The sequence below is a fragment of the Coregonus clupeaformis genome, chromosome 28, assembly GCF_020615455.1.
Source record: "Coregonus clupeaformis isolate EN_2021a chromosome 28, ASM2061545v1, whole genome shotgun sequence".
Taxonomy (NCBI): domain Eukaryota; kingdom Metazoa; phylum Chordata; class Actinopteri; order Salmoniformes; family Salmonidae; genus Coregonus; species Coregonus clupeaformis.
In genome coordinates this window covers 16,666,000-16,689,728 of record NC_059219.1, presented here as the reverse complement: position 1 = coordinate 16,689,728, position 23,729 = coordinate 16,666,000, and the positions used below count along the sequence as shown (strand labels likewise).

General features: G+C 47.5%; 1 protein-coding gene across 1 annotated transcript in view; it reads left to right on the top strand.

Moving 5' to 3' along the window:
• Window positions 1-23,729, top strand: part of LOC121543026 (t-SNARE domain-containing protein 1-like) — a 137,793-nt gene that overhangs the window by 74,190 nt on the left and 39,874 nt on the right. The window contains exons 9-10 of the mRNA XM_041852702.1: window positions 3,086-3,158; window positions 9,113-9,195. Of these exons, the coding sequence (XP_041708636.1) occupies window positions 3,086-3,158; window positions 9,113-9,195 (156 nt within the window). The remainder of the gene's footprint in view (window positions 1-3,085; window positions 3,159-9,112; window positions 9,196-23,729) is intronic.

The window sequence follows — 23,729 nt, the reverse complement described above, 5'->3', positions numbered from 1 at the left end:
AAAAAGACTCCAAAGTGTCCAATGAAAACATTAAAAACATAATGGGCAAACTATTTTCTTTCCATTGTGATCTTGATCCTCAAGTTTTAACATTTGTAACATATTATATATGAGCCATGACTGGGATGGATCCCACAGGATACATCAGCTTTCTACGGAGGAGAATACAGTCCTATTCTTCCACTTCCTCCTTATTTAGTGTGCACTAAAGCACTATCACTGCACTATCAGCCAATTGACTGGTCTTGTCTTCAGTTCTATCAGCCAATCAGCATGTTTGAAGCCTTTGGAATCAACCTGCAATCTCTCATGGCAATGCTCATATCAGCCAATCGTCAGATCTAATTTCTGGCGGTGTCATCCTGACCCAGACTCTTGTTAGACCTCAGGAACATGAGGAATGGAACAGCAGTGGCGACCGGCGGACCTGTCAGTCAGCCACTTGTTTTTGTCTCCTTTATCTCAGTGTGCAGTTTAATTGTGTGTCTGGTGTTGTTACAGTGGCCTCTGTGTCAGATGGAACTGATGTCTGCATCTCTGTCTGACATGTATTTCTCATGAAACAAATACAGGCCCCTCTGCCTCTTACAAGAGCTCTGTTTGTTGCCTGTCTATTGCATCACAGAAACACCATAACGACAGATGTGGTATTGACATGAAGAGTCAAACAACTGACTCCCGTGACTTCTACATACTGTCAGTGGTGGAAAAAGTACCCAATTGTCATACTTGAGTTAAAGTAAAGATACCTTAATAGAAACAATGACTAAAGTAAAAGTGAAAGTCACCCAGTAAAAAAAGTCTACAAGTATTTGGTTTTAAATATACTTATGTGTCAAAAGTAAAAGTGTAAATCATTTCAAATTGCTTATATTAAGTAAACCAGACGGCACTATTTTCTTGTTTTTTTTATTTACAGATAGCCAGAGGCACACTCCAACATCATTTACAAACGAAGCATGTGTGTTTAATGAGTCCGCCAGATCAGAGGCAGTAGGGATGACCAGGGGTGTTCTCTTGAGTGTGAATTGGACAATTTTCTTGTCCTGCTAAGCATTCAAAATGTAACGAGTACTTTTGGGTGTCAGGAGCATGGAGTAAAAAGTACATTATTTTCTTTAGGAATGTATTGAAGTAAAAGTAAAAGTAGTCAAAAATATAAATAGTAAAGTAAAGTACATATCCCCCCAAAAAACTACTTAAGTAGTACTTTCAAGTATTTTTAATTAAGTACTTTACACCACTGCATACTATAGACACACTGACATGGGATATTTCTTCACCACCATGAATTATGAAAGAGGAGCTGAATTGCTAGCAAGACTACCAATAGTCTTGGGTGAGAGTAGGATTCCAGTTCCTAATACCTTAAGACCTTTTCCCAACATTTGTCTTTCAAAGGACTCCAGTTGTCTTTTGAGGTCATTGTGCTGTTGTCTATGGATGATTAATTCAGAGTGTACAGGAAGTGCAGCAGAGCATATGGAACATAGCCTGTCCCCATCCCAACATGGGTCAACCCTCTCTGGGGGACATTATGTATGGTCGGTGGGATGGGTGTGGGTGTGTGGGTAGACTGAGGCCCTCCTGTTGAAAACAGAGTGAACCTGGGACTGGGAGGCCAATGGCGGAAGAGTGGCCATGAGCTTAATATAACCCTGTAAAATATGGAAAAGCGCACACATCTGGCCCTAAGCCTGCCCACTCCTACTCCACCCCCAGGCAGGCAGGGATCTGAACAGAAGACAGCCCATCACTCTCTCACTCTCTCTCTCTCTATATATATATATATATCTCTCTCTTCTATTCACACTCTCACTCATGACTTTGTTATAGTGTTCTGTCATTGTAATGAACTGAATTCAGATTGCCAGCAACTGCTTTGCCAGGTAAAATAAATGTGTTGTTATTCTATTCCTGTGTGATGGAGAGGGTTACCCAAAGACGAAAGCAGCAAGAAAGTCTTTAGCGTCATGAGGTTTTGCCAGAGGCCATTTTTGATCCAACCAGATGGTGTTTGCCAAGAGCCAGGATGGCTGCTGCCAGTTTCCACAGCAATATCAGACACCTGTGATGGATGGCCCAGTGGGTGAGCCTATACAAACGCAGCTGTGATTGCATGGCGCTATAATGGAGGAAAGGGGGACCTGTGAGAGGGAGATAGACAGAAGTTTTATAAGCCTTCATATTGCTTTGAGCTGATACACAGAGAACAGATTCAAAGCCAGGAAACTGGGGAGGAGGGAAAAAAGTGCAGGTCACCCAGTGTGGTAATTCTCTCTCTCTCTCGCTGTAGTGGCCAGACTGCACACTGACTGAAACGAAAACAGACGTAAACAACACTCTATCAATTACTGTGTCCATACACGTTTATATCGTTTCATATAAAACACAAATGTACATTTCGTTTTTAAGGGGCTTAGCGAATGGATTTTAAAGGGGCAGTGTAGTCAAAAATGTATGCTGTATTTTATAGATATTTTATAGATATTTCCACACTATGAGGTTGGAATAATACTGTGAAATTGTGAAAATTAAAATAATACCCTTTTAGTGTAAGAGCTGTTTGAAAAGACAGCATGACATTTCAGCTTGTTTTGCATGGCTGGAGTTCACCAGGTGGTATAAGTTAATAGACCAATAAAAAATAGTGTTTCAAACTGCCAAAAACAGCCAGTTTTCAGGAAACATTTCCCTCTCATTAGACTCCTCCTATAAGGTCTCTCACTCAAACCACTCACAGACAGTCCTATCAAAAATGTTGATGAGAAATAGCTTCATGCTAAGAAGTTATTTTTGTTTATTTTTTACCATTTTAATTGAAAACAATCAAAGTATTTAATTGTTACCAGGAAATGTTTTGATATTGAAATTAAAAACGGCTGCATTGGACCTTTAACTTCAGAGAGTAGTTTCAATATATTTCTTGAAATTGTTTAGTGCTTTGACTTACAGTACATATTCCTGTCTATTTTGGGGAATCCATCGGGACTATAGAAGAAGAAAGCCTGGGGAATGCGGATGGCCCATGACCTCTAGCGTAGAATGTATTTATTTAACCCTTCGTTGTCTGTTTCCTTTACAGAGGGACATGCTGGATGTCAGCCAAATCATGCGCGATCTGGCCAGTATGGTGCACGAGCAGGGAGATGCCATAGGTGAGACATCACGAGTGTGTGTGTGTTTGTGTGTACGCGTGTGTGTATTTATGATTGCCTGTGCTCCTGTGTGCAGTCATCCATATCTACATATTACTCTGTCTGTCTTTTCATCTCTGTGTCTTTGTAATCCCTTTGATATGTTGACCAACTTTCCAGCATCTCTTTCATCATGAGTTAGCAGACTTAATTAATCACCTTAGGACTCCCATCGATCAAACCATCTTTTGAACCTTAACATGTAATACATGTTTGCTTGAGAGACAGGTGGGTTACAATAACAACAATGGTAGAGGACAGGACAGCATGTCCCACTCTTCTATTATTGATAAACAAGTCCTGCAACCCAGCGCTGATCTAGACTTGGCAGAGAGAGGGAGAGTGTGGTTCAATGCACAGACAGACAGAGAGATACAGGACAGACAGAACAACAACACCACCATCACCCTGCAGAGAGATGAACTAGAGACAGGGGGATGATATGGAACACTAGTCAGGGAAAGAGAAAAACAGGAGAAAGGAGGACAGGAGAGGGGAGATGTACAGATACTGCAGCGACTGGTTGGAAGAGAGAGAAAGATGAACAAGGGACACATAAACGGAGCAGCATGACTGATCATACTTGTTCATATCAGTGTGTGTGCCAAACCAAATTCTGCTGTACATGTGTCTATGGTGTGTGTGTGTGTACCTGTGTGTGTGGCATGTGTGTGTGAGGTTGAGGTCTCATAAATGAAGTGAAAGGATTCTACTTCTATTCTGATTGGTTCGTTGTGTGGTAGAGTGGCCCTGTGTCTGGCTGCTTTAATCAATCCAGAGTATGATCACCTTTTCTTTTATCTATTTTCACATTTTCGTACTTTTTAACTGTATTGTTGGGAAAGGGCTCGTAAGTAAGCATTTCACGGTAAAGTCTACACTTGATGTATTCAGCGCATGTGACAAATACAATTTGATTTGATTTGAATTATACTTTAGACTCATGCCCAGTTTCCAACTCTCACAGACTCAATGCTACAAGAGAACAGGCAACAGGCAATGAGAGAAACAAAGAGGAACTGGAGAGCAATGCACAATCTATCCCGGATTCTATCCATAATTAGGGCACTTAACATTTAGAGGGGTGAATAATGTTCAGCCTTATGGAAGAGAATATTTAAACAAATGGCCCTTTTGTTTCCTAGAGAAGTTCTGGATGGCGCTGACTCCGTGAGTTAGGACATAAATAAGACTTGTTTGTTGTTTGGCCTTTAGAGATAGGGTTTTCTGAGGTGAACACGCAGGAGGAAATCTCTCCTTTCAACTTCAGTGTCCCTCCTCGTTTCTCTCACATGCGGTGCACAGGGAAAATAAGAGGAAATAAATAGTGCAGAGTTCTAAGAAGTTAAATGTCAATTGTTGATGAAATTGGGTACACTAGTAAAATGCCATTAGAATCTCATTAGATTTATGTCTCTTCAATTTCTGTAGGCTTCCTTGTGAGGATATAGGGAGGAAATATATTTGAGTATGGGCTCCCGAGTGGCGCAGCGGTCTAAGGCACTGCATCTCAGTGCTTGAGGCGTCACTACAGACCCCCTGGTTTGATTCCAGGCTGTATCACAACCGGCCGTGATTGGGAGTCCCATAGGGCGGCGCACAATTGGCCCAGCGTCGTCCGGGTTTGGCCGGTGTAGGCCGTCATTGTAAATAAGAATTTGTTCTTAACTGACTTGCCTAGTTAAATAAAGGTGAAATAAAAAAATAAAAATTATTATGAGGGTATACATCATGGATACATTGAGACTGTGAATACATTGAGACTGTGGATACATTGAGACTGTGGATACATTAAGACTGTTGATACATTGAGACTTGATACATTGAGACTGTGGATACATTGAGACTGTTGATACATTAAGACTGTTGATACATTGAGACTGTGGATACATTAAGACTGTTGATACATTGAATCTGTGGATACATTAAGACTGTTGATACATTGAGACTGTGGATACATTGAGCGTTGTAGAGGGAAGTGGAAAATTGGTGTGGTGGGAAAGTGCTAAAGTGTGTATGGATGAACATGATGGCTTTTTGAGATGGTGGAGGTGGTAACTGTGAGAGGGTGTTCAGCTCACCAGTGTACAGAGTGAAGGTGCTATGTCCAAGTACCTGAGAGCTGTACTACTCTACTGCTGTAGTCTTTTTCACATCCATTATGGACCACAGACATAATGTGTCTCTCTCTCATCCAACCTTGAAATATAATCAGGTAAATTGCCTTTTTGCTTTTCTATAGCTGCGGTGCACATGGTGAGATATTTTTTTTAACGTGTGTAATAAAAACTGGGTCTGAATAAGCTGATGGGGCTTTAGGGGAGCAGGGGGGCTGGGGTGTATGGAGGTGTCCAGAGGAGCAGCGGGGGAGCAGTAGAGGGGCAAATTGAGAAATCAACAAACCCAGGAAGTTTGGATTAGTGCTTTTTAGAGGGCGTGGAGATGACAGTAGCTTCTCTGTGACAAAGCCTCTGCTTCTGTGTGGTGACACACTCGACAAAGCCACAGGTCACGCTGTGCCAGGACTGATACAATCAACAACAACAAAAGAGACAGAGAGACAGAGAGAGAGACAGAGAGAGAGAGGCTAGACGAGTGAACTATCTATTTTCCTGTCTAAGTATTGTGTGTTAGTCTCATTGTGGTTATAGTACAGCATGTTTCCAGTCTTGTGGTTTAATAGGTTATTATGTGTTGATTTAGTGACATTTACTTGCATGTCCTTATAATACCCAAATACATTGAGAATGTAGTGTTGTATAAAATTAATTGTAGCCATGTTTGACAGCTTATGCTTTTCCCTGTTGATGAGATGTTTTTCTCCCTAGAAATGTCTTGCATATCAAAGACAGAATTAGTGGAGCATGGTGTGAGGGATGTAAAGGCTTGTGGGGTGTGTGTGTGTGTGTGTGTGTGTGTGTGTGTGTGTGTGTGTGTGTGTGTGTGTGTGTGTGTGTGTGTGTGTGTGTTTTCTTGTCTCCGAGGTGGCTCAATTGGCTCCTTGTATTAGCATACTATCTGGGTTATGATTCTTTGCGCAATTAATCAAGCCATGTCCTACAGATATAGGATATTAATTTGAGCCAGTTTGCTACAGCAGGAAAATAATCCTATAGCAAGAGGAAATGTGAATTATTATGGCAATTATAATTATTTGATTTATTTTTATTTTTATGGGAAATCTCAAAGTGGAAATTACAAACTTTAAAACTCCAATATATTACTCCTGCAACAGGGTGATCAGATTAAGACTCACCATCTGTATCTGTGTGTCCAATATTCACATATTGATTGATAGAGGACATGTGAAATGCATCTATATTTCATTTCCTCCAAACTCATTTGATGTGATTGACATGCAAAGAGATGTACACAAGCTATAATGGCCATGGTGACTCTCTCTCACTCTCTCTCTCTCTCTCTCTCTCTCACTCTCACATACACAAACACAAACACACTCATATCTATTCACAGTCAGCCATACAGAACCCAATAATATCTTGCACTGCCAACATGTTACAAGCTTCACGTCAGCGGTCATGGTTGTCCGGTCTGCTGCTCTCTCGATTCCATCCCCTGCTATTGGACATTTTGGATCTATTCTTTTCACTCCCCCTCAGATGTGTCTCAGTCACACCATCCTGCTGACCAAGCACAATACTCATAAACAGAAAATCACACAGTGACCTGAGAGAGAGAGCGAGAGAGAGAACTGAATTTGGGTCCTGCATGCTTGAGGTTCGGCACTGCATTGATGGGCGGTGAACCAAACATTTGTTTTTAATTGGGAAAATAATTGGATTTAGGTTTGAATTAGTTCTCTCTGGCTACAATAACTATAGTTACTATGGTGTGCATTGGAATAAGACAAGTCATTTGGATTATTGAAAGACTAATAATTGGTTGACTTCTGTAATGTTTAGAAAATGAAATGTATGACGGTGTATGACGGAGTGTGACTTTTGAAAGCTCCGTTCTCAGTTTATTCTCAAGCCGTCACTATGGTGACAGCCAATGAAGAAGTAATTAAACATAGAAATTAAATTAGAATGTTGTGCATCATCAAAAGAGTCACTCAAAGAAAACTCGATATATTGCATCATCGATCAAACGTGACGCTATTTACAGTGCGGTGACGGAGATTGTGTGTGCATCCTTTTTCAGTTTATTAATGATCTTGTGTGAGTGATTATGTAAATGGGAGAAATACAACTAAGTTGGTCTATCTATAAACACAGTTGTGCGTTGTTCTAAGATTTTGAAGGTTCAGGACCATGGAGAGTGCACTCATACGAGCAGCTCAATCGGAGCGATGAGATATTATGAGGGCTTATTGATTGTTCCACATTGCTCATATAACACTACAACACAACTACTGTATGCTCTGGTGTAGGGGTGTGAACGTTTAAACGAAATTGTGATCCTTAACGTTAAGAAATATCCCTAACCGTAGATGCAGAAAGTAAACAGCATAGTGGGTCAATTTCCGTAACAACTAAGAGCGTTGAAGTGCGAGGCTCAACTTCTCTGCTGTTTTGGTGCACTGGCTACCATGCTGTGAACAGCGTGAAGTGAACACGTGCACATACAGATACAGTGTGTGACTGTGTGAGAGCGAAGTGTTGCATCTCGCTCATCTCAATATCCTAGCCTATTTATTCTTGCAAGCCAAGAAATTGCGAGATACAGCATTCCGTTGCGAGATACAGCTTTTGATTGCCAATAGATAGGCCTAGTGCACGGTTCTGACTCTATGTGCCTAGTGGCCGACCTGCCTATACTCTGCCCTTCCCCTCTCTCTCCATCCCTCGCTATCTCGCTATGAAAGATGCAAGTGTTTGTGTTCTCGGAAGTACGGCAACTAATCAGTCTCCTCCATTCCAAAAATACAGGATCTTAGGAGTCGATTCCTTGCGGAATCTAATGTTGACACTCAGAAATGGGAGTCGACACCGGGAGTCGCAGGGCAAGGAGGAATCAATTATTTTTGAGTCGACTCTCCACCACTACGTCATTGTCGTTAACAGTTGGAGAAAAGGCAGAGAAAGGCAAGCGACAGCAGCGAAGTCCTGTATGGCAATACTTTGAGAAGTTAAATGAGCAGGAAATGCTAACTTTGCGAGGTGGAATTAAAGTATAGTAATGGTGCAATGCTGGCAGCAGCGCAGCTGCATTGTGATTATTATTATAAAAATTTTTACCCCTTTATCTCCCCAATTTCATGATATCCAATTGGTAGTTACAGTCTTGTCCGATCGCTGCAACTCCCATACGGACTCGGGAAAGAAAAAGGTTGAGAGCAATGCATCCTCCGAAACACGACCCCGCCAAGCCGCACTGCTTCTTGACACACTGCTCGCTTAACCCGGAAGCCAGCCGCACCAATGTGTAGGAGGAAACACTGTACAACTGGCGACCGAAGTCAGCGTGCATGCGCCCAGCCCACCACAAGGAGTCGCTAGAGCGTGATTGGACAAGGACATCACGGCCAGCCAAACCCTCCCCTAACCCGAGCAACGCTGGGCCAATTGTGCGCCGCCTCATGGGTCTCCCGGTTGCAGCCGGCTGCGACACAGCCTGGGATCGAACCCGGGTCTGTAGTGACGGCTCTAGCACTGCGATGCAGCGCCTTAGACCGCTGCGCCACTCGGGAGGCCTGAATTCACGTGGAATTGTATACATTTTTCTTGTGTGTATGTGTGTAAAAAGATGGCCGTTTAAACATTAAGACAATTGTTCCATTTGTCACATCTCTAGTATTGTGATAAAATCATACTAAGTAGTGGAAGTACCTGTATGGTTCTTCTATTACCACTACCACTGTAGAATGAGAGAGTACCCAGTGTGCTTCAACCTGTTGTACTGTTGCTATGAAGTATAATCATTATATTTACCATCCTTTCATGTCTCTTCAGATAGCATTGAGGACTACATTCAGACCACCACATCCAACGTGGAGTCAGCCAATCAGGAGCTAGCAAAGGCCAGCCATCACCAGGTGCAGTAGTGTCCTCTTTTCATTGTCCAGGTTCAGTGATGTGTGTGCATGTGTGCGCGTGGGTGCGTGCATATGTGTGTGTACTTGCAGGCGGGTGTGCGGGCAGGCGTTTATGACAACTAAGTGCAGTTCCTGTATATTGCCATATCTGTGTATTGCTGGTACTGACATAACATTTTAATAGAGATTTTCAGGTGTCATGCTGACATCTTTTTACAGGATCAGTAGGACAAACATGATTTCAAATAACAGGGTTTGCTATTTCATTACTAATTTATTGTGTTCATTACGATGCTGTGGAAATAACAATAAAGATAAAATGTTCATCTCATATTTGATCAGCTTTTGCCTTAGCTAAATTAATTGGACTGATAGAAACAGTAAAGCGGTAGCCTGGAGTCTTATAGGAAAATTAAACAGATATACAACACTGAACTCCAATTCCATAAACAACTGTTTCTTCCACCAAGATAATGATTATAAGGTTTCAATTTCATCATACAAATTAATTGACTAAGAACGGAAATACATTAAAATGTGCATCAGATGGTAGAGTATTACTTTGTTATGATTTCTTTCTGATTTCTTTTGAGTGACTCTCATTTCCATTTGGTAGCATGTTCACAAAATGCCCAAGGTACATTTTTTGTTCATTTTCCTTGTGTATATTGACTAGCAATTTTATGTCATACACCCCCCCCCCTCCCTCCCTCCTGTCTTCCTTGCTTGGATTATATCACAGGAGGTCTAAGAAGTCAGTGTTTGTAGCATACGCCTGTAGTGTGTAGCCCTCTGGCTATCCTAAATAAATATATTGACAAAAGTGTCTTTGGGTTAATAAAAAGGTCACCTTTTTTGTTACAGGTAGTAGATAGCTTCACAACACCCAAACAGAGTGAGGGATGACCCTGATACTCTGTCTGCAAACACACACGTCATTTAGTGACTTACAGTCAGTGCATTCATCTTAAGATAGCTAGGTGGGGCAACCACATATCTCAGTCATAGTAAGTGCATTTTTCCTCAATAAAGTAGCTATCAGCAAAGTCAGTGCTAGTAGGGGGGTACATGGGAGAACTTGGGAAGGTTGAACACCAGGCAGGCTGCTGCGTTCTGGATAAGTTGCAGGGGTTTGATGGCACAAGCGGGGAGCCCAGCCAGCAGCAAGTTGCAATAGTCCAGATGGGAGATGACAAGTGCCTGGTTTAGGACCTGCGCCACTGCCTGTGTGACGTAGGGTCGTACTCTATGGATATAGTAGAACTGAGCCCTGGGGGACACCAGTAGTGAGAGCACATTGTGCAGACACAGATCCTCTCCACGTCAATTGGTAGGAGCGGCCTGCCAGGTAGCATGCAATCCAAGAGTGTGCAAAGCCTGAAATTCCCAGCCCTGAGAGGGTGGAGAGGAGGATATGATGGTTCATCGTCTCGAAGGCAGCGGATAGATCTAGGAGGATGAGAACAGAGGAGAGAGAGTCAGCTTTGGCTGTGCGGAGAGCCTCTATGACACATAGGAGAGCAGTCTGAGAGACCCTTCATGAAGCCTGACTGGTTAGTGTCTGGTCAAGAACATTGTTCTGAGAGAGCAAGAGAGAGTTGGTCAGAGACAGCACGCTCAAGTTTTTTGGAAATAAAATAAATAATAGATACCGGTCTGTAGTTTGACATCAGAGGGGTCGAGTGTTGGTTTTCTGAGAAGGGGAGCGACTCTGGCCATATTGAAGTCAAAGGTGACGCAGCCAGTGGTCTGGAATGAGTTTATGAGGGAAGTGAGGAATGGGAGAAGTTCTCCAGAGAGGGTCTGGAGAAGGGTGGATGAAATGGGGTTGAGCGGGCAGTATTTCATCTGGAGAAAGAGGTCAAGGCGTAGGGTAGTCTCTGTGTGAGTGGGACAAGTGGACTAAATGGACTGAGTGAATGTGGAGCGGATGTCGTCAACCTTCTTTTCAAAGTGGTTGACAAAGTCGTTCACAGAGAGGGAGGAAGGAGGGGGAGGGGGTGGAGGATTAAGGTGGGAGGAGAAGGTTGAAAATTATTTCCTTGGGGTAGAGGCAGAAGCTTGAAATTGAGAGTGATAGAAAGTGGCTTTAGCAGTGGATACAGAGGAAGGTATAGAGGAGGGAGTGAAAGGATGATACATCCTCCGGAAGTTTCGTTTTCTTCCATTTTTGTTCAGATGCCCGCAGCCCTGTTCTGTAAGCTCGCAGTGAGTCATTCAGCCAGGGAGCAGAAGAGGAGGGCCGAGCTGGCAGGGAGGAAAGGGGACAGTGAGAGTCATAGGATGTGGAAAGTGAGGAGAGAAGGGTCGTAGAGGCAGAATCAGGAGACAGGACGGAGAAGGATTTAGCAGAAGGGAGAGATGATAGGATAGAAGAGGAGAGAGTAGAGGGAGACAGAGCGAAGATTGCAACTGCACATGACCTTCTGGGTAGGGGCTTAGTGGTTAGGGTTGGAAGAAAGGGAGACAGAAAATGAAACAAAGTAGTGATCAGAGACCTGGAGGTGGGTTGCAGTGAGATTAGTAGGCGTACAGCATCTAGTAAAGATGAGGTCAAGCACATTGCCTGCCTTGTGAGTGGGAGGGGACTGGGAAAGAGTGAGGTCAAAAGGAGGAAAGGAGTGGAAAGAAAGAGGTGGAAAGAAATGAATCGAACGTCAGGAGGTTGAAGTTGCCCAGAAACTGAGTGGTGAGCCACCATCAGGAACTTTACTTATCAAGATGTCAAGCTCATTGAGGAACTCTCTAAGGGCACCTGGTGTGCGATAGATGACAACAATGTTAAGCTTGAGTGGACAGGTGACAGTGACAGCATGGAATTCAAATGAGGAGATGGACAGGTGAGTGAGGGAGAAAATAAAAAAATCTCCACCTAGAAGAAATGAGTAGCCCTGTGCCACCACCGTGACGACCAGATGCTCTCGGGCTATGAGAGAACACATAGTCAGATGAAGAGAGAGCAGCTGGAGTAGCAGTGTTCTCTGGGGTGATCCATGTCTCCGTCAGGTCCAGCATAGGATGAGGGAAACTCAGCATTTCTGACGGCAGTTCCAAATGCTGCTGGAGACCAGGAATTCCACATGGGTTGTGCGCGTAGGTTACACTAAAGGGGTGGGGAGCGTCTGTAAAACCTACAGTGAGAGGAGCGAACAGGTATAGAAAACGCTCACTTAGTTGACAAAGCTACAAAATAGCAAAATGAGATCATCTGAAAATAACTAGGTAAGATACTCAAGTAAGAGAGTGGTGTGGAGCCTTCCTCTTTCCTTCATCAAACAACTCCTCAGAACAACTCCGCAGAACCGTCTTTGTTTCAGCGACGAGACCGCCTCTGACACGACCACCGCTGACACAGCTGCCGCTAAAAAAACAGGGGAGGCTGAAGTACTAACAACAATTACTAATTGCCTAGCAGAGGGGAAGAGCACACCTCCCAGTACTAATTGCTGATTGCCTAGGAGAGGAGAAACCACTCCCCCTCTAATACAGCCGCTGATTACAAAACAACAACAATCACTAATTGCCCTGCCCCTTAATCCTGTTGATGTGTCAACAATCAGCTGCAAGTTATGAGCAGTCAGCAGTTCACACACCAAGTAGGCTACTGGGAAGGCAGACAGCACTTAAAGTAGATGCCCCTAGCTATCAAAAAGACAGTACTAGACAACAACAGATGAAGACATTTTTTATAAATATTACTCCTGGCGATAGCAGGAGTCCTCTAACTATAGATTGAAGCACATACACACAGACACACATGCATAAACACACTGTGACGAGTACTGAGGATACGAAGAGGCAGGACGCAGACGCAGGAATTAACAAGGTTTACTCAAACAATGACAAAGAGAATAAACAAAGATAGAGTACATGACACGAAGCAAAACAATCACACACAACATCCTACAGAACAGTCCAGGGCTAAATAGGGGTAGTGATGAGATGATGAGGTACAGGTACGCTGGAGGTGATTAGGGTGCGTTGGGTTTCCATTCCGGTGTTGCCAAGGTGGTGCACTCAGACCAGTGGCTCAGTAGACCAGAGGGATCAGAGGGAGCAACGGGAGGAGACGTGACATTACTGTAGTGAGGGGGAAGGAGCAGCCGGTACGATACCTAATTTATCTGTGGAGGACCTTAAAAGGCCCCACAAACCGGGGGCTCAGTTTCTTGCAGGGCAGGCAGAGAGGGAGGTTTTTTGTGGACAGCCAGACACGATCCCCAGGCTGGAATACAGGGGCCTCACTGCGGTGGCGGTCGGCTTGGTCCTTCTGCCAACGAATGGCTCTCTGGAGATGGACATGGGCGGCGTCCCAGACCTGTCCGGCCCTGTGGAACCACTCGTCGACAGCGGGCGTATCGGTCTGGCTGGGTGTCCAAGGGGCCAGGGCTGGCTGGTACTCCAGGACACACTGGAAGGGAGTGAGCCCCATGGAGGAGTGAACGAGGGAGTTCTGGGTATATTCTATCCAGGGAAAAAACCTCGCTGGCAGGTGCCGGGTCCTCCTGAGCCGCCAGGCGGATGTCTTTGTCCACATCCCAAACGACAGGTGCAACGATGAGAGACGAGGGCAGGATAGGGCCCCCCAGATCCTTCCTTTCTCTGGTATGGTGCATCCTGGAGAGTGTGTCAGCTTTCACATTCTGGGATCCTGGGCGGTAGGACAGAATTAATTGAAATCGAGTAAGAAATTGGGCCCACCTTGTTTGACGAGAGTTCATCCGTTTCGCTGCCCGTATGTGCGCCAAATTCCGGTGGTCAGTAAGAATCCGTAATGGATGGACTGCGCCCTCCAGCCAGTGTCTTCATTCCTCCAGAGTGAGGACCACCGCCAACAGCTCCCTGTCTCCAACTCCATAGTTCCTCTATGCGGGGGTACGTTTTTTTTTGAAAAAGGAACAGGGATACATTTTCTCAGGCTTACCGTGCCGCTGGGAGAGGACCACACCCACGTCCTCCTCCGATGCGTCCACCTCCAGGATGAAAGGACGAGAAGGATCTGGGTGTTTTAGGATGGCCGCTGTGGTGAACCTCTCCTTCAGCCTCTTGAAGGCATCGTCAGCCTCAGTGTTCCAGGTCAGCTTCTGAGGCCCACTCTTAAGGAGAGAGGTGAGCGGCGCGGATATGGAGCTGAAGGACCTGATGAAACGCCGGTAGAAATTGGCGAAGCCCAGGAAGCTCTGTAGGCCCTTGATGGTGTTGGGAACTGGCCATGACCTGACGGCGTCTGTCTTCACTCCTTCCATGAACACCCCCTGGGGACTGATCCTGTATCCTAGGAAGGAGATGGCCTGTTGGTGGAATTCGCATTTCTCCCCTTTCACCAACAGGCTGTGTTCCCGGAGGAGGAGTAGGACAGCTCGGACGTCCCTGACGTGCTCCTCGAACATAGCCATGTAGATCAGGATATCGTCGATGTACACCACCACCTGTCTATGTGGTCCTCTGTAGCTCAGCTGGTAGAGCACGGCGCTTGTAACGCCAAGGTAGTGGGTTCGATCCCCGGGACCACCCATACACAAAAATGTATGCACGCATGACTGTAAGTCGCTTTGGATAAAAGCGTCTGCTAAATGGCATATTATTGTTATTATTATTATTACTCAGTATGTCCCGGAACACGTCATTGACGAAGGACTGGAACACAGATGGTGCATTGGCGAGGCCGTAGGGCGTGACGCAGTATTCATAGTGGCCTGAGGTAGTGCTGAATGCAGGCTTCCACTCGTCTCCTTCCCGGATTCAGATCAGGTTGTAGGCACTCCTCAGGTCCAACTTGGTAAAGTACCGGGCCCCTCGTAGCTGCTCGATGGCCGACGGAACCAGAGGGAGGGGGTACCGGTACTTGGTGGTGACTGCGTTCAGCCCCCTGTAGTCAATGCATGGTCTCAGTCCTCCGTCTTTTTTGGCCACGAAGAAGAAGCTGGCGGAGGCAGGAGAGGTAGAGTGTCTGATGAACCCTTGTGTCAGGGTTTCCGCCACATACTTCTCCATGGTCTCAGTCTCCGCCATGGAAAGGGGGTAAATGCGACTCTTCGGGGGGTATTGTCTCTCCAGCAGCTCAATGGCGCAGTCCCAGGGCCTGTGAGGAGGGAGACACGTAGCCTTAGATGAAGAGAAGACATCAGAGAGATCTGCGTACTCACGTGGAATGTTGGGCTGGAGGGCGGACTCCGGACTCTCCACTGACGTGGTACAACAAACCACCGGCAGGCAGGTCTTCCGGCATGAGGTGGACCAGGCTGTGATGCTCTTGGTGATCCAATTAATGGTGGGGTTATGTAGTCTGAGCCAGGGCAATCCCAAGACGATCCGGTGAAGGGGTGATGTGACGATGTGGAATGACAGCTCCTCGTGGTGCTCCGATAGTGTGGGAATGGTGATGGTGATGGTGATGGGGAGAGTGACGTGCGTAATGGTGCCTGAGGGTTGATTGTTCAACATGGTGACGTGTAGCGGAGATGGCAGTGGCACGGTGGGCAACCCCCATTCAGAAACCAGCTCCCTATCTATAAGGTTCCCCGCTGATCTGGAATCTATCATTGCAGTAGAAATGGAAGATTAGGAATAACCAGTCACCATTTTGGGAACAAAAACAATGGTTTTGTGATACGGAGCGGCGACAGGAGTCATACCGCCTAGATAGGGAGCCGCCAGGAGATCTGTGTGCCGTGGTGGTGTAGGGGGTGCTGCCCACCTCCATGGGTGAGGACTCGGAATCAGGGCGGCTTCCATAGCTTAGATGGGGTGAGCATCGAAGCTCCGGGAGGTGTTGGGAACGCCGTCTCTCTCGCAACATTTCGTCAAGACGGATGGACGTGGTGATAAGGGTATCAAGGTCCATCTCATCGTCCCGACATGCGAGTTCCGTCTTAATGTCCTCCCGTAAGCCTCTCCCGAAGGCCGTGCGCAGAGCACGCTCATTCCAGCTGGAAGAAGCCGCCCCTCTCTCTGTTGTAGATGGAGGAGACGCTCACCCCCGTCCTTTCCCTCCGTGGGATGATCAAACACTGCCCTGAACCGAACGAGGAAGGTGGGGTAGGGTAGTACCACTGCCTCCTCTCCTTCTCAGACTGCCGTGGCCCAACCCAGCGCCTTCCCCTTAAGAAGCGAAATCACCAGCGCTATCCTGGCTTGGTCAGATGGATATGCCCCAGGCTGACGCGTCAGATAAAGTGAAACCTGTAGCAGGAAGCCTCTACATTTAGTAGTTTTACCGTCAAAATGATCCGGTAGGGCGAGGGTTCCCACAGAAGTGGGTGATAGCCCGGGGACAGGTGGATTGGAGGCACTCGCCGCTCCCTGAGTTAGAACCGGAGCGCTGGGCAGATTATGCAGAGTTTGGAGCACTTCCTGCATGGCGACGTTCAACTGGGCAAGCTGCTGCTGGTGCTGGTCGAGGCACTGGGAAACTAGCTGATGAGGTGCAGGTGCGCTGGAGGTGATTAGGGTGTGTTGGGTTTCCATTCCGGTGTTGCCAAGGTGGTGCGCTCAGACCGGTGGCTCAGTAGACCGGCGAATCAGAGCTCCGGAGGGGAGCAACGGTAGGAGACGTGACACACACACACATTTGAGCTGATGTACTGTATGATACTTTTTCAGTTTACTGTACTTTATTTTATATCTATGGTATGAATATCACTGTCCTACTTAGATATTTGTTGTCAATAGTAGCCGACCCCTCTTCCTATATCCTTATCTCTCTAATGGCTTTCCTTTGACTTTTTCTTCTTTCTCATATCTACTACCGTACACACACATAGATTACCAACATGCAGGGATTTATCCGGTTGTTTCAGAAAGGTGCTTTTATATATTTATTTTCTTGGATGGATCTAACAACACCTGAATAACTTACACAGTTACTCTTCCTGAATAACTTGCACAGTTTCTCTTATATGGGTAGTTTATTTAAAGTCTAACAGTATGAATATTGTACATGTACACCATAAGAAATGCCCTGCTGTTGAAACAAAGTTCCATATTACTGTAATATTACCCAAAAGCCAATACCATAGTTGTGTATGGTCAGGACACTGTTCACAGATCTACGTTGCCATTTAGATTGTTCTGTTGGATTCCTAGAGTATATAGACACCATATTACTTTCCCCAAAATGTTTTGTGAGAGTTGCTCTCCTTTTGCAGGCTTCTTTTTTCTGTTTCATGCTGTTCCTATGCTGCTCAACAAGTGAGCGAGTGAGTGAGCAAATGAGCGAGTGGCAACAGCTTTCCCATTAATTGTCATTTCATTATCTCAAGGAGAGCTGAGCCATGACCAAGCTCACGCAGAGCAATTTAGCTCTCCGCCAATCCACACGGCTGTTTCTAGTCTAGAGGAAGAGAGAGGGGAGAAGAGAGAGACACTGTGAAGGGGGAGATATAAAGAGTGGTAGGGAGGAAAAGAGATTGAAGGAGAGAAACGAGAGCGAAAGAGAGAGACTGTTGAGGAGGAGGGAGAGATACAGAGAGAGAAAGAGAGAGTGTAACGATCCCGGCAGTCTGAGTCGGGTCCTGTCTGGTGACTAGTTTTTCTGTTCGTGATCTCCAGTTTCCCGAGGGTTCGGGAACGCTCCGGGGAGCTCTCTTGATTTCCGCACCTGCATCCCATCAGCAATCTGCACACCTGGTCCTGATCATCACCCTTCTTAGGCTCTGGCCTAACATCCAGTCCCTGCCGGATCGTTAGCCATGAACAGTAGGTTTACCAGAGTATCAGTTTTAGAGCCTAGCGTTAGTTTTGTTGTTTTGCACCTTGTTGGTTGGTTGCTTACTTACCCCCGTTTTGTTCCATCTGCAGTCACCCGTCCGGAACCTTCATCCAACCTCTGCCTGGTGGTCGGCGGCTGCCGACCCAGGATGGGATCAACCACTGCACCCCCAACAACTAATCAACGCCGCCCGCTCTGTTCCCTGGATTATTCAACATCACTCTTGAATTTGTAATAAACACTCACCTTCGTTTCTACTTACCTTGTCCTGGTCTGCTTCTGGGTTCTGGCTTAGCAACTCGTGACAGAACGATCCGGCCAGTAATGAACCCAGCGGACCTGGACTCTGTTCGCCATGCCATTACCCATCAGGAGAAGATGTTGGGCCATCATAGCACGGTACTACAGGAGATCGCGTTGTCAGTTCGGAACCTTTCTACCGGTCTGACGGAGGTCCAGAACCAACGCAAGTTTCCGGTGGAGGATCCACTACCGGTTTCACCCATCTCGCCTGCCGCTTCTGGAGCTGTGTCCTTCCGTGAGCCCAAGGTTCCGACGCGGATAGATATGAGGGGAGCTGGGAAGATGCCGTTCCTTCCTTATGCAGTGTGGATTAGTGTTCGATCTACAGCCCTACTCTTATGCCACAGACAAGGCTAGGATAGCCTTTGTGATTGCGTTGCTGCGGGGTCGAGCGCTGGAGTGGGCTTCAGCCGTTTGGGAACGACAAGACCCCTGCATGGCTTCATACCAGGGGTTCACGGCCGAGATGAGGAAGCTCTTCGACCACTCCGTCCGAGGGAGGGACGCAGCTAGGCGCCTGTTTTCGCTTCACCAAGGAACTCGCAGCGTGGCCGACTTCGTGATCGAGTTCAAGACGTTGGCTGTGGAGAGTGGGTGGAACGAGGAGTCTCTGCAAGCGGCCTTTTACCAGGGTCTGTCGGAGCAGCTCAAGGATGAGTTGATCTCCTATCCGGAGCCTAGTGACCTGGACAGCTTGGTAGCCTTGTCTATTCGGGTGGATAATCGAGTCCGAGAGCGAAGGAGGGAGAAGCAATGGGGTCCGTCCAATCGATCAGCTTCTCAGTTCCCAGTCGGGTCGGGTGGTGGACCAGAACACGTCGATCATTCTCCACCACAAAGGATTAGTGGAGAGGTCCTCTCTCCCGATTCTGAACCCATGCAAGTGGGGCGGCACGGGTTAACCCAGGAGGAGCGTCAACATAGACGTAAGACCAACTGCTGCCTCTACTGTGGTAGCTCGGGACATTACATCTCCACTTGTTCCCGGCGGTCGTCAAACTGCCCGGCTCGCTAAAGTTGGGAGGACTTTTAGCGAGCCAGTTTCAACCTCTCAGTACCTCTGTCAGACCCCGTTTCCCGGCTACCCTTGTGAACAGGAATCAGAGCTTAGCGATTAACGCTTTTATCGATTCAGGTGCCGATGGAAGCTTTCTTGATGCCGAGTTGGTGGAACAGCTGGGGCTTTCCAAGGAGCAATTGCCGGAAGCCATTGAAGCGACCACTCTGAACGGCAGTAGTCTGGCACGTATCACGATGAGGACTGAACCGGTTAAGATGCGGTTGTCGGGGAATCATTCTGAGATGATTTCATTCTTCATTCTGCCGTCTTCCCATGTTCCTCTGGTCCTTGGATACCCCTGGCTGAAGGAACACAATCCCACGTTCGATTGGGTGACGGGCAAGGTAACGAGTTGGAGCCTTGATTGTCATGCTAACTGTCTCAAGACTGCCTGCCCCCATTCGGTTCCCAGTCAGGTGATTGAGGCTAAACCCCCAGATTTGTCCCTGGTTCCCGAGACATATCACGATTTGGGGGAAGTTTTCAGTAAGCAGAAGGCTCTGTCACTCCCTCCCCACCGACCATATGATTGTGCCATCAACCTGTTCCCTGGAGCTGTCTACCCCAAGGGAAGGTTATACAGTATCTCCCGACCTGAACGTGAGGCTTTGGAGACCTACATCAAGGAGTCCCTAGCTGCTGGTCTCGTTCGTCCCTCGTCATCACCCCTGGGGGCAGGATTCTTCTTTGTGGGTAAGAAGGATGGCTCTCTTCGACCGTGTATTGATTATCGGGGGTTGAATGACATCACGGTCAAGAACAAGTATCCCCTGCCCTTGATGAGTTCTGCCTTCGACTCCTTACAGGGTGCTACGGTGTTCACCAAGCTAGACCTACGCAATGCGTATCACATGGTCCGGATCAGAGAGGGGGACGAGTGGTTGACGGGTTTCAATACACCGATGGGTCACTTCGAGTATCAGGTGATGCCGTTTGGACTGACCAATGCTCCAGCGGTATTCCAGAGTATGGTGAACGACGTCCTGAGAGATATGATCGGTCTCTTTGTGTTTGTTTACCTGGATGACATTCTGATCTTCTCGAAGGAACCTTCCGACCACGTCCAGCATGTCCGGCAGGTTCTGCAGCGATTGTTGGAGAATCGCCTGTTCGTGAAGGCCGAGAAGTGCGAGTTTCACGCCCACACGACATCCTTTCTCGGGTACATCATCTCCAGGGGAGAGATTAGGATGGACCAGGAGAAGGTTAGAGCGGTTCTGGAATGGGTCCAGCCCGGTACGAGATTGCAGCTCCAGAGATTTTTGGGGTTTGCGAATTTCTACCGCAGATTCATCCGGGATTACAGCCGTGTGGCCGCTCCGTTAACTGCCTTGACTTCCAGTATCAGGACCTTCAAGTGGAATCCGGAGGCGGATCGAGCGTTTCTGGATTTGAAGAGGCGATTCACCAACGCTCCGATTCTCTCTCAACCGGACACGGCCCGTCAGTTCGTCGTTGAAGTGGGACGCGTCTGATGTGGGAGTTGGCGCCATCCTGTCGCAGCGATGCTCCACGGACAGTAAACTCCATCCCTGCGCCTACTACTCGTCGCCTTTCGCCTGCGGAGAGGAATTACGATGTGGGTAACCGGGAGCTTCTCGCGGTGAAACTTGCCTTGGAGGAGTGGCGCCACTGGTTGGAGGGGGGCGGAGCAACCGTTTATTGTCTGGACTGACCACAAGAATCTTGCTTACGTGCAATCGGCTAAACGTCTCAACTCCCGTCAGGCCAGGTGGGCGTTGTTTTTCGGACGATTCAAGTTTTCCCTGACATTCCGACCTGGATCTAAGAACGGCAAGGCGGACGCCTTGTCCCGGATGTTCTCCAAGACGGAGGAGAGTGGGTCCAAGACCGAGACAATTCTCCCCCGGAACTGCATCGTGGGAGCAGTTATGTGGAAGATTGAGGAGGAGGTGCTGGCGGCCCTTCGGACTCAGCCCGGTCCCGGTAACGGTCCACCCGGTCGGTTGTTTGTGCCTGAGTCGGTTCGTCCTGCTGTCCTCAAATGGTCCCACGCCAGCAAGATGGCTTGTCACCCTGGCGTGGCTCGGACAATGGCGTTTCTTCGCAGACGTTTTTGGTGGCCTGCCATGGCCGAGGATACTCGGGGTTTTGTTGCTGCCTGTCCAGTGTGTGCACAGAATAAGAGTACCAATCGGCCCAGCTCTGGACTACTTCACCCCCTTCCTATTCCCCGGCGACCATGGTCGCATCTGGCCCTGGACTTCGTCACTGGGTTGCCCGCTTCTGAGGGGAACACGGTCGTTCTGACTATCGTGGACAGATTCAGCAAGTTCGCCCACTTTGTGCCAATTGCCAAGCTTCCCTCTGCCTCGGGAGACGTCCGAGATCCTGGTTAGGGAGGTTTTCAGGGTCCACGGGTTGCCCAGTGATATCGTTTCCGACCGTGGCCCTCAGTTTACCTCTGCTGTCTGGAAGTCCTTCTGTTTGGCCATTGGAGCTACAGTCAGTCTCACATCTGGTTTTCACCCCCAATCCAATGGTCAGGCGGAGAGAGCCAACCAGAAGATGGAATCCACGCTACGCTGTCTGGTCTCTTCCAACCCCACCTCCTGGGTCTCTCAGTTGCCTTGGGTTGAGTATGCCCACAATACTCTCCCTACATCTGCCACTGGGATGTCTCCCTTCCAGTGCCTGTATGGCTACCAACCTCCCCTGTTCCCTTCTCAGGAGAGGGAGCTCTCAGTGCCTTCTGTTCAGGCCCATATTCGTCGTTGCCACCGGACCTGGCATCGGGCCAGAAAGGCACTCCTTAGAGTTTCGGACCGGTATCAGCTCCAGGCGAATCGTCGCCGGATCCCCGCTCCCACCTATACCATCGGAGATAGGGTTTGGTTGGCCACACGGGATCTTCCGTTACGGACTGAGTCTAGGAAGTTGTTACCGAAGTTCATTGGTCCGTTTGTGGTGGAGAAGGTGATCAATCCAGTGGCAGTTCGACTCAAACTACCGAGGACGCTCAGAGTCCATCCCACCTTTCATGTCTCCTGCCTCAAGCCTGTCTTCCTCAGTCCTCTGTTGCCTCCTCCGCCTCCTCCTCCTCCTCCTCGGATGATCGGAGGTGGTCCTGCCTACACGGTGCGTCGCATCATGGATTCCAGACGGCGGGGCCGGGGTTTCCAGTATCTCGTGGACTGGGAGGGGTATGGTCCTGAAGAGAGGAGTTGGATTCCGCGGCGACAGGTCCTAGATGCTGACCTCATCAGTGACTTCTACCGCCTCCATCCTGGCGCTCCGGGGAGTCCGCCCGGTGGCGTTCGTCGGAGGGGGGGTACTGTAACGATCCCGGCAGTCTGAGTCGGGTCCTGTCTGGTGACTAGTTTTTCTGTTCGTGATCTCCAGTTTCCCGAGGGTTCGGGAACGCTCCGGGGAGCTCTCTTGATTTCCGCACCTGCATCCCATCAGCAATCTGCACACCTGGTCCTGATCATCACCCTTCTTAGGCTCTGGCCTAACATCCAGTCCCTGCCGGATCGTTAGCCATGAACAGTAGGTTTACCAGAGTATCAGTTTTAGAGCCTAGCGTTAGTTTTGTTGTTTTGCACCTTGTTGGTTGGTTGCTTACTTACCCCCGTTTTGTTCCATCTGCAGTCACCCGTCCGGAACCTTCATCCAACCTCTGCCTGGTGGTCGGCGGCTGCCGACCCAGGATGGGATCAACCACTGCACCCCCAACAACTAATCAACGCCGCCCGCTCTGTTCCCTGGATTATTCAACATCACTCTTGAATTTGTAATAAACACTCACCTTCGTTTCTACTTACCTTGTCCTGGTCTGCTTCTGGGTTCTGGCTTAGCAACTCGTGACAGAGAGAGTGAGAGAAAGAGAGAGGGAGACTAACACAAAGACATACAAATGGCAGAAAGGCAAGGGCACAGTTCCATGAACTCAGTCAAACAGCTCTTTAATGCTGGTGCACATGCACCGTTGAACATCAGCACCAATGGTCAATTAAAAGGGGATGACATTTTCGTCCTTGGCCCACCATGTCAGACGGCTTTACACTGCAAATAAATTGAATCTATGATCCATTAGCCTCAGGCAGATTACTCCTCTCACATGAAGACTCCTCAAGTTACAACACTGATGTTGTATCTCAGCCCCCATCCATGTCCAACAGACCGAGATGAACTGTGATTGTTCATTAATATGTAACGATACTATTATATTATACAGCCCTCATGTCGCTAGTGAAACATAGCTGTTTTATAATGTGTTGAATAATGTTTTAATATAGACTTCATTTAAGACACACTTCCGTTAGTGTTGCATTTCATTTCAAAAGTCTCAGTTGGCCATTAGATGAAGTTGGTTATGGGGAATGTGTTTGTAATGATTTGTAATGTTTGTAATGATTTACGAAGTAGCAAACTCAAATGCATAATGATTAATTGAAAGGTAATGACTCACTTGATTGGGGGTTACCATAATTACATCAT